Raw genomic sequence first — 16,679 nt, 5'->3', positions numbered from 1 at the left:
TCATGGGGAACCAGAAGAGGGGGGAAAAATGGATGCACTCACCACTTTAAGTTGCTTTGGAGTGTCTGCTAAATAAAGGTTTCCTGGTCTGGTTTTTGCCCTAATACTTCAAAGGTGATTCAAATAATCAAATCTTGATGATGAGTTGGTTATTTGAATCAGTTGCGTAGCGCCAGGGAAAAAAACAAAAACTTACATTCAGGAGGGGGGCCCCTGGACGGAGTTTGGGAAACCCTGTGCTAAATTACTAAAATAGGCACAATTATAGTTTTTTCACTACTGGTATGAGTATGTGTGAACAACTCCCTGTCTTGTATCACGTCAAGTCAAGACTTTCGGTTCCCTTTCCTACACACTGGGGGTGTGTGTGTTTGTGGGAATGTGTGTGCTGGTCAAAGGTGGAGTAAGATCCTGAGTCAGAACAGAACAAGGAGACTGTTGTCAGGGAGTCAGAGAACCAGAGGCTAGAACCAGTGGCTATAGAGCCATAAGCTATAGAACCAGAGGCTATAAAACCAGAGGCTATAGAACCAGAGGCTATAGAACCAGAGACTATAGAACCTTAGGCTAGAACCAGAGGCTATAGAGCCACATGCTATAGAACCAAAGACTATAGAACCACAGGCAATAGAACCAGAGGCGAAAGAACCGGAGGCGAGCTGGGTAATCATGTCGTTCCAAGGGGAAAACAGCACTGCTGCAGGTGAGACTGTCAACAATTCAGGGGTATTATTAAACTGGTATATCAACTGGTCCAAATTCCATACCTTACTTAGAGCGTTTGTTGTTTGAAATTAGGTCTGCACTTGAGGGTAAATGAATGTGGAAGTGAGAAAGGTGTCATGGACTTATTTAAGTGACTATCTGATATTTCATGTGAATTATGGAAATATTTCTGATATCCCTAACCTTGTGTAAAGCTTTGCTTGATGATGACAAAGCCTACCCATTATTGCAGGTACTGTATATGGCTAATGTGCAGGCCAGTCCCATAAACTACTGTATAGCCTATGTTCCATTTCAATGTTTTGCATAAAAGTAGCATATTAGCCTTTTTGGTAGGACATGTGTTAATAACGCTTCCATTAGTTATAATCCTGGGTGGTTATGGGAAATGCATGGTTCAGATCCCTGTTCAAGTGAGACTTCCGGAATCTCTTCCTTTAATTCTCACAGAAGGTGGAGCTTCCTCTTTTAGGGCCTGTAAAGTACTGCAGAAGTAAAAAAAAAATCTTAATTTGATCACCCTTTGCAGGAGGACTTTCCTGCAATGCAGGAGATGTTAAACTTCTGGTGTATGAGGTTTAAAAAGGCTTCTGACGTTTGTAATTTCCCACTTTGAAATTTCAGACTTGATTTTCCCATATGAAAACTGTATCATGCCATACTAAAATGTCCATTCATTTTAATCCACATAATAATTCACATTTCCTGTTGCTGCAGAATTATTTTTACTGCTGTCGCAAATGGGCTCAAATTAAGATCCAACATCTGTAGTGAAAACCTGACTCATTTGGTTTCGATTGTCGTTCTTCCTCATTTATTGACCACTTATTCATGATTCAGAGCTGTAAAAACTGAACATTTTGTTTCTGTTCTGGAACAACTTTTTCCCCATTTTCTCAGCTTCGAGTGGAGAAAGCAGTTGCTCCTCTGAAGATGAAGGAGATATTCAGGTATCTTCAATAGCATCTGTGATGCCCCAGTGTTCCTCTATTGACCCCCCCCCCCCCCAAGATCTTATACCAATTACTCCAAGCACGTTGTTTATTTACTTTCTTATGCAATAAAAGGTAAGTAAGATGTGGCTGATTTCTCTGTTCATATGTCTGTTTGTTTGATCTGTCCTGTAGTGTGAGATTCTGGAAAAGCAGAGGGATGAGGCCAGTCAGATGCTGTCTGAGATGGAGGAAGGTGAGCTGCACCAGTCAACATCCTTGATTACATGGTGGGAGCTCAGCTTTCCAATGAAGCTTCCGTAATGAGAATCAATGCGCACACATTGTAGGAGTCTATTCATCCAGCAGCCTAATACCAGCTCTCTTTCTCTCTCTCTCTCTCCACACTCCCATTGTCTCTCTCCCCCTCTCTCCTCAGTATCCTCTCAGCTGTTGAAGGAGATGGATGTTCTAGAGATGCAGTTCCAGATTGAACGCTCCTGCAGGGAGAGTGCAGAGGCCCTCGCTGTCAAGGTGGTGTGTATTGTGGTTACTGTAGTTCGTCATGCGACAGCGTTGGAGCTCCAAAGGATGTCTCAGTGATGTCATCCACTGAACCAATCAGTGTCCCACTTGGGTGTGCAAGTTTTGTGCCAGCCCAGTACTAACACAGACAAGTCAGCTAATGATTAAGGGCTCGATGATTAGTTCATAAGTTGAATCACTACTAGGCGGGAACAAAAGCCTGCACGCCCTGTGGAATAAATAGCACTGCTCTTAACAGATATCTTTCTCCTTGAACACAAAGGTGACAAAAGAGAACAAGGTTCTGAAGAGGAGGAGCCAAGCTCTGCTGCCACTCCTCCCTAAGCTTCCTGAAAACATGGCCACCATGACCTTTGACCTGGAGTCTGACCAGGGGGTCAACCCCAACCCCGATGGGGACAGCGGTGAGGAGGCTGTGCTGCAAGGACAGGCACAGATCAGAGGTATAGAGACATTCTGAGATCCACCATACACAACAACTCCCATCCCGAACTCATACTGTATAATGTATGAAGGCAATAGAATTGAGATTTGAGAGGATTGTTTTTTGTACTTTTACCCGACCGACCAAGGAAATGTAAAGAGATATAAGATACCTGCTTATCTTCCTCTCTCACATTTTACTTTCTCTCTCCTCCTCCTCCTCTCTCTCCCCCTTTCTCGCTCTCTCTCCCCCACCCACCCTCTCTCTCACTTCATCATGGTCAGAGCTGCAGGCCTCAGTGGAACAGCTGCTGAGGGAGAAGATGCAGTTGTGTGAGCAGGTCGATTCACTGAAGAGAGAGCAGAGCCAGCTTGAAGAACAGGTGTGTGTGTGTGTGTGTGTACTAAGTAAAACTTTATAAGTATTTATTGTTTCCCACTCTTCTACATGTGCCACTTAGTTGGCCCAAGAGATTGGGGAGAAAGAGGCCATACTGAAGAAATTGTCCAAGCAGAACAAGAACATGAATAAGATGAAGAGAGGTGAGACCCCACTCAGACACATATCAGTGTTGCTCATGATATACGCTCCATTCACCTCATACCAAAGTCACATTCAATGTTTTATGTGGGTCCATAGTATCCCAGCTAGTGACAGAGGAGTTCACAGAGATCAGTCAGAAGCTGGACCTGGAACAGGGTCTCAGACAGCATGCTGAGGTCTTCGCTCACCAGGTACACAACCCTGTGTCTCTGTTTGTGTATTTAATTTCTGTGCGTTTTGTGTACATGCGTATGTAACAGTATAACTTTAGACCGTCCCCTCGCCCGAACCAGGGACCCTCTGCACACATCAACGACAGTCACCCAGGAAGCATCATTACCCATCGCTCCACAAAAGCCGCGGCCCTTGCAGAGCAAGGGGAACTACTACTTCAAGGTCTCAGAGCAAGTGACGTCACCGATTGAAACGCTATTTAGCACAAACACCGCTAACTAGCTAGCCGTTTCACATCCGTTACGCTTATGTGTTTCCGTTTGTGTATTTCATTTCTGTGCGTTTTGTGTACATGCGTATGTGTTTTTGTTTTCTCAGTGTGTGTGTGTGTTTGTGTGCGTGCGAGTGTGCACCCATCTCACACTCACACTCCTATAGGTGGCATGCCATAGGAAGACAAAGAGCAGCAGTGGCCTCAACCAGGGCCCCGAGGGCAGTCCTAGTGAATGGAGGAGCATTGGACAGAGGGAGGGCAGGGCTACTTCCTCACTTCCTCATTCAGACACTCATTTCCTCATTCAGACAGGGCGCATATTGTGGGGCGCGCGGGGGGGGTCGGGTAGATACACCCATTCATTCTGTATTCATTAAAGAGGACAAATTAGCCAAACAAATACAAAGAGGTGTGAGAAGGAAGGGACACAGGCAGGCTGGTCACTTTGTAAACACACACACACACACACACACACACACACACACACACACACACACACACACACACACACACACACACACACACACACACACACACACACACACACACACACACACACAGCTCACGTTTCCCCAGCTGGCCCTGTTGTAAACAAAGGTGGCTATCTTTTCCTTCTATTTTTTTTACCGGCGTCTAGGAGGACAACAAAAGTAGTCTCCCCTCTTCGAGCCCCCCCCCTCGCTTTATAATGAGCTTCCATCACGGCGGCAGTTTGAGAACGGGGACTATAGCTTTAAACACAACCCCGCCTTTAGCTTGACACTTTACATTGAATGCTGGCAATTGTCGCCTTTGTGCACGCTGTTCGCTATTTGCCAGACAGGCACATAATGGGACGCCTCGCAGGGATCCTTACCTGTGAAAAGGACCCCTACTGTTCTGAGACAACCACACAACTCAGCCCCCTTTACTCTTAATGCAATGCGAAGCATTATTTGTTTGATGGTGTGTGTGTGTGTGCGTGTGTGTGTATGAAGCCTCTACTTGTCTACTTTCACATGTTTTGAAAACACATTCCCCATTCATAGGTCTTCTCTCTCCGCATGTGTCGTGCTGCATAATAATGATGTGGGCCTCAAATAGGAAATAACTTAGCTAAGCATGTGTGTGTGTGTGTGTGTGTGTGTGTGTGCGTGCGTGCATATTGTGTGGAAACCAGCAGCCCCTTTCCTTGTCAAACAGCACTCCCTACTTGGTCCCTAGCTGTGTGAAAGTAGCCTTGTGCTATAGGGACTTTAGAGTGCTTACACCAGGGTAATTGGGAGTAAATATGGGACTGGTTGTTTTGTTAACTGTAATGATGATGTGTAGTCAAACACACAGATGACTGCTGTCGCGACACCTTCACTGTGTTCGACCTCGTGGGAGCCAAAAGTGAAAGTGACTCACAGACTTTCAATTCCTAAACTCACTGTCTCTGACTGTAACGGTTTTGTTAAATCAAGTTTCGTATATCATTTGACCATTTGCAGCTTCACATTACAGCTTTATCTGTGCTGCTGGAAGGGAATTTGGCATCATTCTGTATGGGATTCCATATTCATTTAATTTGACTTCATACCACCCCTTTCCACTAGTCATACCTCTGATGACTGAATGCTGGTCATAACTCTTGCACATCCAAGACAAAATATGAAAAAGCAAATGAATGATTGACAATTGATTGATTCATGATTGATGGATTGATTGACTGACGGGCAGGTGTTGGTGAAGCAGAAGGAGACCCAGAGACAGAGCATGGTGCTGCAGCAGAGTTCAGAGACCAGTCTCCAGCTCCAACATGCTCTGGAACAGGTGGCCCACATTAGCAGTACCCTACAGGAGATACAACGCTACTACCGAAACCAGGTAGATGGGGGTTGGGTGTGTGTGTGTGTGTGTGTGTGTGTGTGTGTGTGTGTGTGTGTGTGTGTGTGTGTGTGTGTGTGTGTGTGTGTGTGTGTGTGTGTGTGTGTGTGTGTGTGTGTGTGTGTGTGTGTGTGTGTGTGTGTGTGTGTGTGTGTGTGTGTGTGTGTGTGTGTGAGTGAGAGTGTGTGTGTGTGTGAGTGAGAGTGTATGTGTGAGTGAGTGAGAGACAATGTTTGAGTCTCTTTGAAACTACAGTATATTAGGCCTCCTGAGTGGCACAGTGGTCTAAGGCACTCCATTGCAGTGTTGCAGTGTCACTACAGCCTGGGGTTCGATCACAACCGGCCGTGACCGTGAGTCCCATAAGGCGGCGCACAATTGGCCCAGAGTCATCCGGGTTTGGTAGGGGGGGGGGGCTTTACATGGCTCATTGCGCTCTAGCGACTCCTTGCGCCCGCAGGCTGACTTCAGTCGTCAGTTGAACGATGTTTCATCTGACACATTGATGTGGCTGGCTTCCGGGTTAAGCCATGTTTCGGGAGACGCATGACTCGATCTTTGCATCTCCCGAGCCTGTTGGGAGGTTGCAGTGATGAGACAAGATTGTAATCACAAAAAGGGGGTAAAAAAAAGAAACTACAGTATATTTGTTGACATATAATACCTGAACAATGGATCTGAATAGGTTACATTTTAATGTATAGGTCTAGGTCTCCCGAGTGGCACAGCGGTCTAAGGCACTGCATCAAAGTGCTTGAGGCGTCACTACAGACTCGGGTTCGATCCTAGCCGGCTGTGACTGGGAGACCCATGAGGTGGCGCACTATTGGCCCAGCATTGTCTGGGTTAGGGGTGGGATTTCCTTGTGCCATTGCGCTCTAGCGACTCCTTATGGTGGGCCAGGCGCCTACAAGCTGACTTCAGTTGCCAGTTAAACAGTGTTTCCTCTGACAAATTGGTGCGGCTGGCTTCCAGGTTAATCGAGCAGTGCGGCTTGGTAGAGTCGTGTTTCAGAGGACGCATGGCTCTTGACCTTTGTGGTGGAATTATTGTAATCAAAAGAAGCAAGGTTTAGATTTGTATGAAAGATACTTATAATTCACAGCAGACAGTCTCTGATGTACAAACATGAGAACTCATTGTGTAGAGACCAGTGTCTGGCCCCCCAACTCCATACTGGAGCCATCTCTCCCGGGTACCATATAGAACAGAAACATTAACTCATGCTCTGGAATGTGGTATCCCTAAAGACATTGTAAATCTTACAGAGGCCCATCCTCAGTAGAACAAGCATAGATGAGCGTTCTAACAACCGCTTATTCTGTTGCATAAAACAGCCATTTGATGCAATAACAGCATTATAACATAATCTTGTAATTTCCACCATACTTTCACCTCTCCCGAGTCCGTAGGGGAGTTGCAGCGATGGGACAAAACTGTAACTACCAATTGCGGAGAAAAAGGGGTAAAAGTACAACAAAACCTCAAAAATTGTCAGTAAGTCTAATCGCTGTACATGACTATCAAAGGTGGAACTGACCGAGTGTGCTCTGGAAGAGAGCAGTGTTCTGTCTGAGCTGCAATGTGTCAGAGGCCAACTGGAGAGCAGTGAGGAGGAGAGGAGGACCATGGACACCCAGCTCAGGGAGGCTCAGAAGACTGTCACCCAGCTTCAGGGGGAAGGTACATTTACAGATGAAGTTTGTGTCACAGTGAGCAAAGGACACTGTTGCACAATTCAAATATTTAATTACAAAAAAACAACACTATAACCGTCTGAAGTTGAATTTCTCTTTGCCCCATTTTCAATATTCAAACAAATGCTATTTTACGGTATTCAAATATGACACACTTGTGGTTGGTGGTACTTTCTCTTCGTTTTAGTGAAACAGCTTGAGGATAGGCTGAAAGACGCAGAGAAAGACCTGGTTTCAGAGAAGGACAACTTAACCCCTGCACTACCTCCTCCTCCTCCACCACCCCTGCCCCCACTGTCCTCCAGTACTGCTGTTGAGTAGGTATTCTATATACTATAAATACATAACCACGATATTAGCTGGTAGAGGTATCCTATTTCAAACAACTTGAACTTACATTGAAAATGAAAACTTGTTGACCTTTGTTACATAGCAAGGTGATGGTAATACCCATAGGTACATTTGATTAAATAATTTAGTTAATTTGATTAAACAAACAACTTCTGCAACACTTTCTCTTCTTCCTCTCTTCAGTCCCTTAGTCGTCCTTCGCAACAAGAGGAAGGAGTCAGCCAACAACATTGATAAGAAAGTGAGTGTTCTTACCATGTTATTATTACGCATTTCCACCCTCTTCGGAGGACAAAAATAAACTTTGTTAATATAGCTTTTTCTTTTGTTGTTACATGTACATTCTACACGCATTTTACTTACATGGCACTTGTTTTTTGTAGTTGCAGTAGTTACTGTCGTGACTTTATATTCATTAATCTGATGACTGTTATTTATTTAATCCACTAACTATGTTTAATTGTTACACATTTACATTTTACATTTAAGTCATTTAGCAGACGCTCTTATCCAGAGCGACTTACAAATTGGTGAATTCACCTTCTGACATCCAGTGGAACAGCCACTTTACAATAGTGCATCTAAATCATTTAAGGGGGGGGGTGAGAAGGATTACTTTATCCTATCCTAGGTATTCCTTGAAGAGGTGGGGTTTCAGGTGTCTCCGGAAGGTGGTGATTTACTCTGCTGTCCTTACACATTAAATTAATCATGTAACAATTAAGTAATTAAGATTTGGGGCACCACGGAAGAAGTTGTTTAGAGTTACCATCTTCCAAATTAAACTCTATAAGGTCTTTACCTATAATGTTAATAAACAGCCATCTTATTAATCATTACCTCTTATCAAATACTCATTCTGAACGATCGTAACCTTCTTGGATCTGCAAAAACCCCAGACTTGCGCATTATTCAGTACTACACAAATTGGTTTAATCATTTATTTACTAGCTAACTAAATAATAACACAGAATACACACACACATTTACATGAGACAAAGGTCCCTAGTGGACTGACAAGATATGACAGCTTGTTACAACGTAGATGGAGAGGGGGGAGAGAGAGAAAAAGGACACTTATTGTACAGTCAAGGACTGTCTTCACATTAATCATATATCTTGCACACGAACCACCGCCCGTTTGGAATAAGAAATCATGAATGTATTTACGTGTGAAATGCCTTTGTTAGTCGTTTATCTCGGTCGGAACCAAACCTTCTCTGAAAGTTGATCCAGCTATATGGCTCGGATTGTCCAAATGGGATCTCCCCTCCCCTTTCCCGTTTTCTACTGTTGTTTACTCTGGACGATAACCAGCCATGTCGACGGTTCCTATTGGTGATGAACATAGTGGGATAGTCTCTCTTAGATTAGCTTTTCTCGATATTTGCCTTAAGACAGCTAATCAGCTGTACCAGTGATTGTCTGAGGTGAGCTTCTCGACTCTTCCTCCTCATGTTGGTATTCAGGATTCGGACCACGATGGACATGAGCTGCAACTCTTCGTCTCTCTGGTCCAAAGGAAGGTGAGTTAATTTCTTCACCTCGTGTTGAGGTTCAAAGAGTCAACCATTCCAAACGTGTAGGTCTCCACCTCAAGTTTCCTGGTCTAAAGGTTGATTCTCTTTCAAGCCTTTATGCACTCTTAGTAAAAAGGGGCGTTCCGTCATTCTGACAAGCTCTCTGACCTCACTCGGGGCGTAGCTACTTAATGTGCAAAGAATATCAAAAACTATTATCTTATTAGAAAACTAAAATCACATTCCTATCTTATTAACACAAATACCTTCATCACTTACATATGTGTTCACAACATACTGGATGAAAATGTAATAACATTACAAAATGAAAAACAATGACATTCGTTTTCCATAGTTCCCCACTGACCATTTCCCGCATTGTTATGTTAGAAATATTGTTCCATTATCACTTTTTGGATGTTAGAGTTTTGGGCGGGAAAAACTGTATGTGAACAAAGACATTCCTTTGGTTAATACTAAAGAACAAGAGAGAGAGTCTCCCTCTCTTGTAGTTTACGACCGAGTGTGAACGGTTGACGATCCAGCAGCTCCCCATTTCCCCTCTGTGGGAGAGAGAGAGGCCTGGTTACTGTCACAATCTCGTCAGTCTGACCTGACCCATTCGGATCCTCACAGGACATAGCAAGGATAAAGTAATTTGATATTTCTATATACTGTACATTGCATCAAGATAGATAGTACTTATTCATGATACATTGTTTTTTCAGTCCTAACTATTATAGAACACAAGCTTTTAAAACGCACCACTCAGCTACTCACAGTCCATCCCACCCATCTCCGTAAACCGGCCTCTTTAGATTTCCATATTTTTCTGTTTCACATCAATTTCAAACCTGTGTAAACACATAGTATCTACAGATTGTAAGTTAAAGATACATGTTTTTACTAAAAATATGATTATATTGTTGAGTGCTATTTGTTGGGTGATTTTAGATAAATTATTCGATTTTTCAGCCATTCCTGAACCTGTGACCAGATATCTACTGATTCTGTCTCTTCATAGCAACATTTGCAGAGCTAAGCTGGTTGTATGCCCCATAACATTCTGTTTGTGGCAAGAATTTTGTATAATCATTTAAAATGAAAAACTACATTTTCAATCAAGCGTTGTTTTGCGTATTAGTCCATAAACCATGTGCAGGGTTGAAAATCTCTTCCCAACTATTTTGCAACCTGTATGGCACCGCAGTCAACATTTTGGTCTGCAAGTAAAACTGGCATGTGTTTTTAGATACATAAAAAAATTGGGGCAAATTTTAGTCTTTAATAAAGGGCAGACAAACAATTTTCCTACCTTCTCCCCCATCCACTTGCCTCCTCCATTTTTGCGGTAATGCTGCAATCAGTTGGTTGTAATTTTGGATAGAGCAAACATGTTCATATATGTTTGTTAACTGCACATGTGACATAACCTTTCCTATTCATAATATCATTACAAAGATATATCCTTTTTTTCCCTCATAAATAATGTTTTATTGTTTTACAAATTCTTATATTTGAATTTAACCATATTAGTTGTTGTAATATTTGTTCTGTCTTTTCTGGAGGATGAAACTGGAATTGTAACCAGCTTTGTATGACTTGTTTTAGAAAGGACGACATTATGAAAAAGGTTCCATTTTCAATTTACTGAAAGTGAGAGGTTGTAATCTGGATAAATGCAAAGTAGGACATTTTTGAACAAGGGGTGAGCCATTCTTACTCTACTGGAGAACCGGTTCAGGTTTAAGTACAATTTTTGTATTTTTAATTATTTATTTATTTTTAACATTTATTTAGCTTGGCAAGTCAGTTAAGAACAAATTCTTATTTACAATGACAGCCAACACCGGCCGAACCAGGACAACGCTGGGCCAATTGTGCGCCGCCCTATGGGACTCCCAATTACAGCCAGTTGTGATACAGCTTGGATATGTATGACTGATGTTTTTAGTGAGAGGTTTGGTGCTTTCATAATTAATAATTTTATTATGAAAGCACTAAACTTTCTTCAACTTTCTGTTGAAATTAGTTGTAGTAAGTTCCTTTAGTTTTTTACTTCACCGTCAGACCATTGTATTGGTAAAAAAAAATGACACAATAATGTAAAAGTTGTATTTTTATGGGATCCAATACGTAATATGGTACACTGATCATCGTTTGGTTGTAATCCAGAGAGGTTACAAACATTATCTAGAATCTCTATGCGGCTGTGCAGGGATCACATTCACAAGGTCGCAGGGCCAGATATATAACCAAGACCCATACACAGAGAATGTGCTGACCAGCTAGTGTCTTCACTGATATTTTCAACCTCTCTCTGATCCAGTCTGTAATAACTACATGTTTCAAGCAAACCACCATTGTCCCTGTGCCTAAGAACACCAAGGTAACCTGTCTAAATAACTACTGCCCCATAGCACTCACATCTGTAGCCACGAAATGCTTTGAAAGGCTGGACATGACTCACATCAACACCATCATCCCAGAAACCCTGGACCCACTCCAATTTGCATAATGTCCCAACAGATCCACAGATGACGCAACCTCTATTGTACTCCACACTGCCTTTTCCCACCTGAACAAAAGGAACACCTACGTGAGAATGCTGTTCATTGACTACAGTGCAGCATTCAACACCATAGTACCCACCAAGCTCATCACTAAGCTAAGGACCCACTGAACACCTCCCTCTGCAACTGGATCCTTCCTGACAGGCCGACCCCAGGTGGTGAAGGTAGGCAACAACACATTCGCCATGCTGACCCTCAACACGGGGACCCCTCAGGGGTGCGTGCTCAGTCCCCTCCTGTACTCTCGGTTCACCCACAACTGCGTGGCCGTGCACGACTCCAACACCATCATTAAGTTTGCCGACAACACAACGGTGGTAGGCCTGATCACTGATGACAATAAGACAGCCTGTAAGGAGGAGGTCAGAGACCTGGCAGTGTGGTGCCAGGGCAACAACCTCTCTATTAATGTGGGCAAGACGAAGGAGCTTATCGTGGACTGCAGGAAACGGAGGGCCGAACACCCCCCATTCACATCGATGGGGCTGTAGAGTGGGTCGAGAGCTTCAAGTTCCTCGGTGTCCACATCACTAAGGAGCTATCATGGACCAAACACACCAACACATTTGTGATGAGGGCACAATAACGCCTCTTCTTCCTAGGAGGCTGAAAATATGTGTCATGGGCCCTCAGATCCTCAAAAAAGTTATTCAGCTGCACCATTGAGAGCATCTTGACTGGTTGCATCACTGCTTGGTATGGCAACTGCTCGGCACTTGACTGCAAGGCGCTACAGAGGGTAGTGCATCGGCCCAGTACATCACTGGGGCCAAACTCTCTGCCTTCCAGGACCTCTATACTAGAGGATGGTAAAACAAATGGTCAAGGACTCCAGCCAGCAATGTCATAGAGAGTTCTTTCTGCTACCACACAGCAAGTGGTACCGGAGTGCCAAGTCTGTGACCAAAAGACACCAGAACAGATTCTACACCCAAGCCATAAAAATGCTGAACAGTTAATCAAATGGCTACCCGCACAATTTACATTGACCCCCTCTGTAATGTTTTCATTTTTACACGCTTTTTTCTCCCCAATTTCGTGATTACAGTCTTGTCTCATCGCTACAATTCCAAAAACGGGCTTGGGAGAGGCGAAGCTCGAGTCATGCGTCCTCCGAAACATGACCCGCCAAGCCGCGCTACTTAACACCCGCTCGCTTAACCCGGAAGCCAGCTGCACCAATGTGTCAGAGGATACACCGTTCATCTGACGACCGCAGGCACCCGGCCCGCCACAAGGAGTTGCTAGAGCGCGATGAGTTAAGTGAAGTAAAGTCCCCCCCCGGCTAAACCCTCCCCTAACTCGGACTACGGTGGGCCAATTGTGCCCCACCCTATGGGACTCCCAGTCACGGCCAGTTGTGACACAGCCTGGGATTGAAACCAAGGCTGTTGTGACACCACAACACTGCGACGCAGTGCAGTAGACCGCTGCACCACAGATATTTATCTTAATTGTTTTGCACTGACTCTTGCACTGACTCTACGCACCCACTCACACATACTACACTGACACTCCAACACACACATTACATATGCTCAAACACACAGAACACCCACATGCATATTGACGCCACACACACACACATTCACATATAGACAAACTTTCACACTTCACATACTTGGCTGCTACTCTGTTTATAATATATCCTGATTGCCAAGTCACTTTTACCTCTCCCCACATGTACATACTGTATTACCTCAATTACCTCAACTACCTCGTACCCCTGCATATTGACTCAGTACTGGTACTACTTGCATATAGCCTCCTTATTGTTTTTACTGTGTTACCATTTCCTTTTTTATTTAGCAAATATTTGTCTTACTTTTTAACTCTGCACTGCTGTGTAAAGTCTACACCTGTTGTATTCAGCACATGTGACCAATAACATTTCATTTGATTTTGATTTGATACTCAAGGCATGTTTAGGAGGGAAATTAAGACCCTGGTTCTGATATCAGCAGTTCTACTGTTCAACACAGCACAGCTCAAGTAGCCTATTCATTGTGTTGTGTCCCTTTCTCCAACAGAGCCAGATCCTACTTTGGACATGAAGACCCGAGCGGTGGATGCGATGATGGAGAGGATAAAGAAAGGCATTGTCCTGAGACCCACTCAGAGACCACAGGTAGGGCTAGATAGTGCATGTATAAATCAATCAATCAATCATCAATCAACCAACCAATCAGTCAATCAATCATGCTATCTACAATTGCAGTGGTGAGACATCTGACATTTTGTCTCCTATTTCAGGTCGGATCAGAAGATGACTGTGCCTGGAGGGTGAGCACTTTTGAAACCTGTCTTATTATAATAGTTGTTATTAAAGACTGTTGATTTATTTAATATTAAAATGCTTTTAATAAATCTAAATAATCTTTCAATCACAGGACCAGAGGATTGAGAAGAGAAAGTCAGCCGTGCTGCAGCTTAAAGGAATGCTGGTAAGATGGGATAAGTTAAGAATTGGGAGTCCCATAGGGCAGCGCACAATTGGCCTAGTGTCGTCCGGGCTTGGCCGGTTTGTAAATAAGAATTTGTTCTTAACTGACTTGCCTAGTTAAATAAAGGTTAAATAAGAATGTCAAAAAACAACAAAAAAAGGATTTTCAATTCTACAAGAAAAGTGAGTCTAATAGGTCGACGGGATTAATAATGTACCCTGATTGGTTTACTGTACTTTTGAATTCTTCTTTTCTTTGACCTGATTGGTTTAACCTCCTCCTCACCTATCCTGATTGTCTACTGTACTACCTCTTCTAGGACACCATAAAGCACCAAGGCCACAGGAGGGCATGGTCACGGAATAGGTTCAGCCGAAACGTGGGGGAGGCAGAGCTACAGATGGTGCTACAGAGAAGGAGACGGGCCATGGCGGATGGACAGGACACCCCCATCTCCGCCCCCTCCACTGCCATAACCCCTACCAAAATACAAGGTGCAGTAGCATCTCCATCCTTTGTTTTAGGGATTGGTGGACAGTCAGTAAGTTTGGGTTTTTAAGGGTTGCAGTGTCCTTTCTGGTTATTGTTTTGTCCACGGGCATTAAATTGATGGTACTGCATTAAATGATGGACTGGCCTGGTCATGGATGGCTTGAAATGGTTTTAGGTCAAAGTTGGTTAAAGAGAAAGATTGATGCAGATGATAACAAACGAGGGACCAGACACATCATTAGCCTACCCAGGCTACGTTTAGACAAGCAGTCCAATTCAGATTTTTATTTTCACTACTTGGCCATTTGACCAATCAGATCAAATCTGAAAAAGATCTGATGTTTAAAAAGATGTGATCGATCAAAAGAAAAAAAAACTAAATTGGGCTGCCTTTCTAAACGCAGCAGTAGTGATGTTTTTCACTTACCTACAATATTTTAGATTTTTTTTTTTTTTAGATAAAAAAATTGCTTATATACCATGTCTTTCCCCCAGGCCCCCAGCCGGGCAGTCCAGCAGCAGGAGTACTTCCCTGGGCAGGAGAGAGTGGCAGCACCCCTGTACTCCGGAGGCTCCAGCAAAACAGAGAGAAGAGGAACTCCCATATCAGAGAATCAAAACTGATCATCTGCCAGGAGAACATCTGAAAGTTGGGAAAACGGATGACTAGTTTTGGGATACTGCACCACAGTGTTTCCCAAACCTCTCCTTGTGTACCCCCAGCCAGTCCACATATTTGATGTATATGTGGAACCTTTGCCTTTAATAATAATAGTAACTAAAATGTGAGTGGCTTGGGTTAAGGCTTGACCTTAATCTTTGGAATTTGGAGACCCAAAGCGGTGCGCATTTCTGTTTTTGCCATAGCAGCACACTCCTGATTGAAATAATCCAAGCTTGGTGATGAGTTTATGACTTGAAACTGCTGTGCAGTGCTAGGGAAAACAATTACATTTGGATCACCAAGACCAGGATCAAGAAACACTGGGTTAAGGGTAGTAAGCCAATGGCAAAGACCTTTCTGTGGCAGTAAGAATGTACACGGATATTCTACTTGTGCTGGGTGTGAGAAATAACCCATCCATGAATTTCTCTCAATTCACATTCAATGTTGCAACGAGAAAAGCAAAGAGTGAGAAGAATGTGGTTCTGCATTGATGCTCTTATCGTGGAATTCTTGGTGCATTATTGTCCCAATGCTCTGAATACTTGTCTCTTTTTGTGTAGGGGTCACTTCACTCTAATACCTGCTATGCTTCAGCTGTGTAAAAAAAAAAAATACTTCAAAGTGGAAATAATACAATATTTTATTCACATCATGCCTCAGTTGCCATTTGTAAATGGAAAGCACACATGCAGTACCAGTGAATGAAAAATACACATACCACCAGCAAATAATTTCTACTGTTTCTTTTGAAGAGTGGACAGCTTACCTTTCTTCTCATTCTGCACTCTGGACCTCCTTGTAGCTAGAGACCTAGCACCTTAATTAGCTCACACAACAGAGGAATTGTGTCGGCTGCCATTTAGGCACTTCATATACTTGGGTTGCCAAGGTGTTGTCGAGCTAAGAGCACTCAGGTGATCTTAAAGGTCCTCCAGCTTCTGAAAGTGTCTGAAATGGAGGCTGGATGGATGGCAGCTTTTTGAGTTCACACTTCCACACACCCCTGCTCTTTGGTAAAAGCATTTGAAAAGGATGGGATTACTTTCACACTTTGACACCATTTTAGTTTCTGTAGCACGCTGTTCTGCCATTATATATATTTATTTAATTTGGCTGGCTCCTTTACTAGAAAGGTCTGCTTTTCACTTTCAGCATACATTTTTCATTGTTTTTTTGCCACTCAATCTCAAAGGTGGTGGATTTTTAAATAATGTTGCTACTCCCTTCTGTGTAGGTGTGTCTCTCTCTGTGTGCGTATGTATGTGTGTGCGTGTGTGTGTGTGTGTGTGTGTGTGTGTGTATGTGATGAAATCAACAGAAATAAAGTAGCTTATTTATTCTACCACTGTCTCACTATTAAGATTCTACTGTTATTTCACCATTTACAGCATACCTGGAAGAACAGCAGATAATTGCAGCACATTCATTTCTGATCGTTTATTCCAGCTCTAGCTGTAAACTACAGAGC

General features: G+C 43.2%; 1 protein-coding gene across 1 annotated transcript; it reads left to right on the top strand.

Moving 5' to 3' along the window:
* The first annotated feature begins 409 nt into the window (after positions 1-409).
* LOC135515491 (shootin-1-like) lies at positions 410-16,553 on the top strand. The gene is made up of 20 exons (XM_064939122.1): positions 410-703; positions 1,627-1,676; positions 1,854-1,914; positions 2,098-2,192; positions 2,467-2,647; positions 2,913-3,010; positions 3,089-3,170; positions 3,268-3,362; positions 3,465-3,593; positions 3,784-3,847; positions 5,304-5,467; positions 6,997-7,150; positions 7,352-7,481; positions 7,699-7,756; positions 8,985-9,041; positions 13,605-13,736; positions 13,862-13,891; positions 13,999-14,052; positions 14,372-14,546; positions 15,040-16,553. The coding sequence occupies exons 1-20, from the start codon at positions 670-672 to the stop codon at positions 15,189-15,191; spliced, it is 1,995 nt and encodes a 664-aa protein (XP_064795194.1). The 5' UTR covers positions 410-669; the 3' UTR covers positions 15,192-16,553.
* The last annotated feature ends 126 nt before the right edge of the window (positions 16,554-16,679 follow it).

This window comes from Oncorhynchus masou, chromosome 27 (assembly GCF_036934945.1).
Source record: "Oncorhynchus masou masou isolate Uvic2021 chromosome 27, UVic_Omas_1.1, whole genome shotgun sequence".
In the NCBI taxonomy this organism is placed as follows: domain Eukaryota; kingdom Metazoa; phylum Chordata; class Actinopteri; order Salmoniformes; family Salmonidae; genus Oncorhynchus; species Oncorhynchus masou.
The sequence above is the reverse complement of the archived record's forward strand: the minus strand, read 5'-3'. Positions and strand labels throughout refer to the sequence as shown.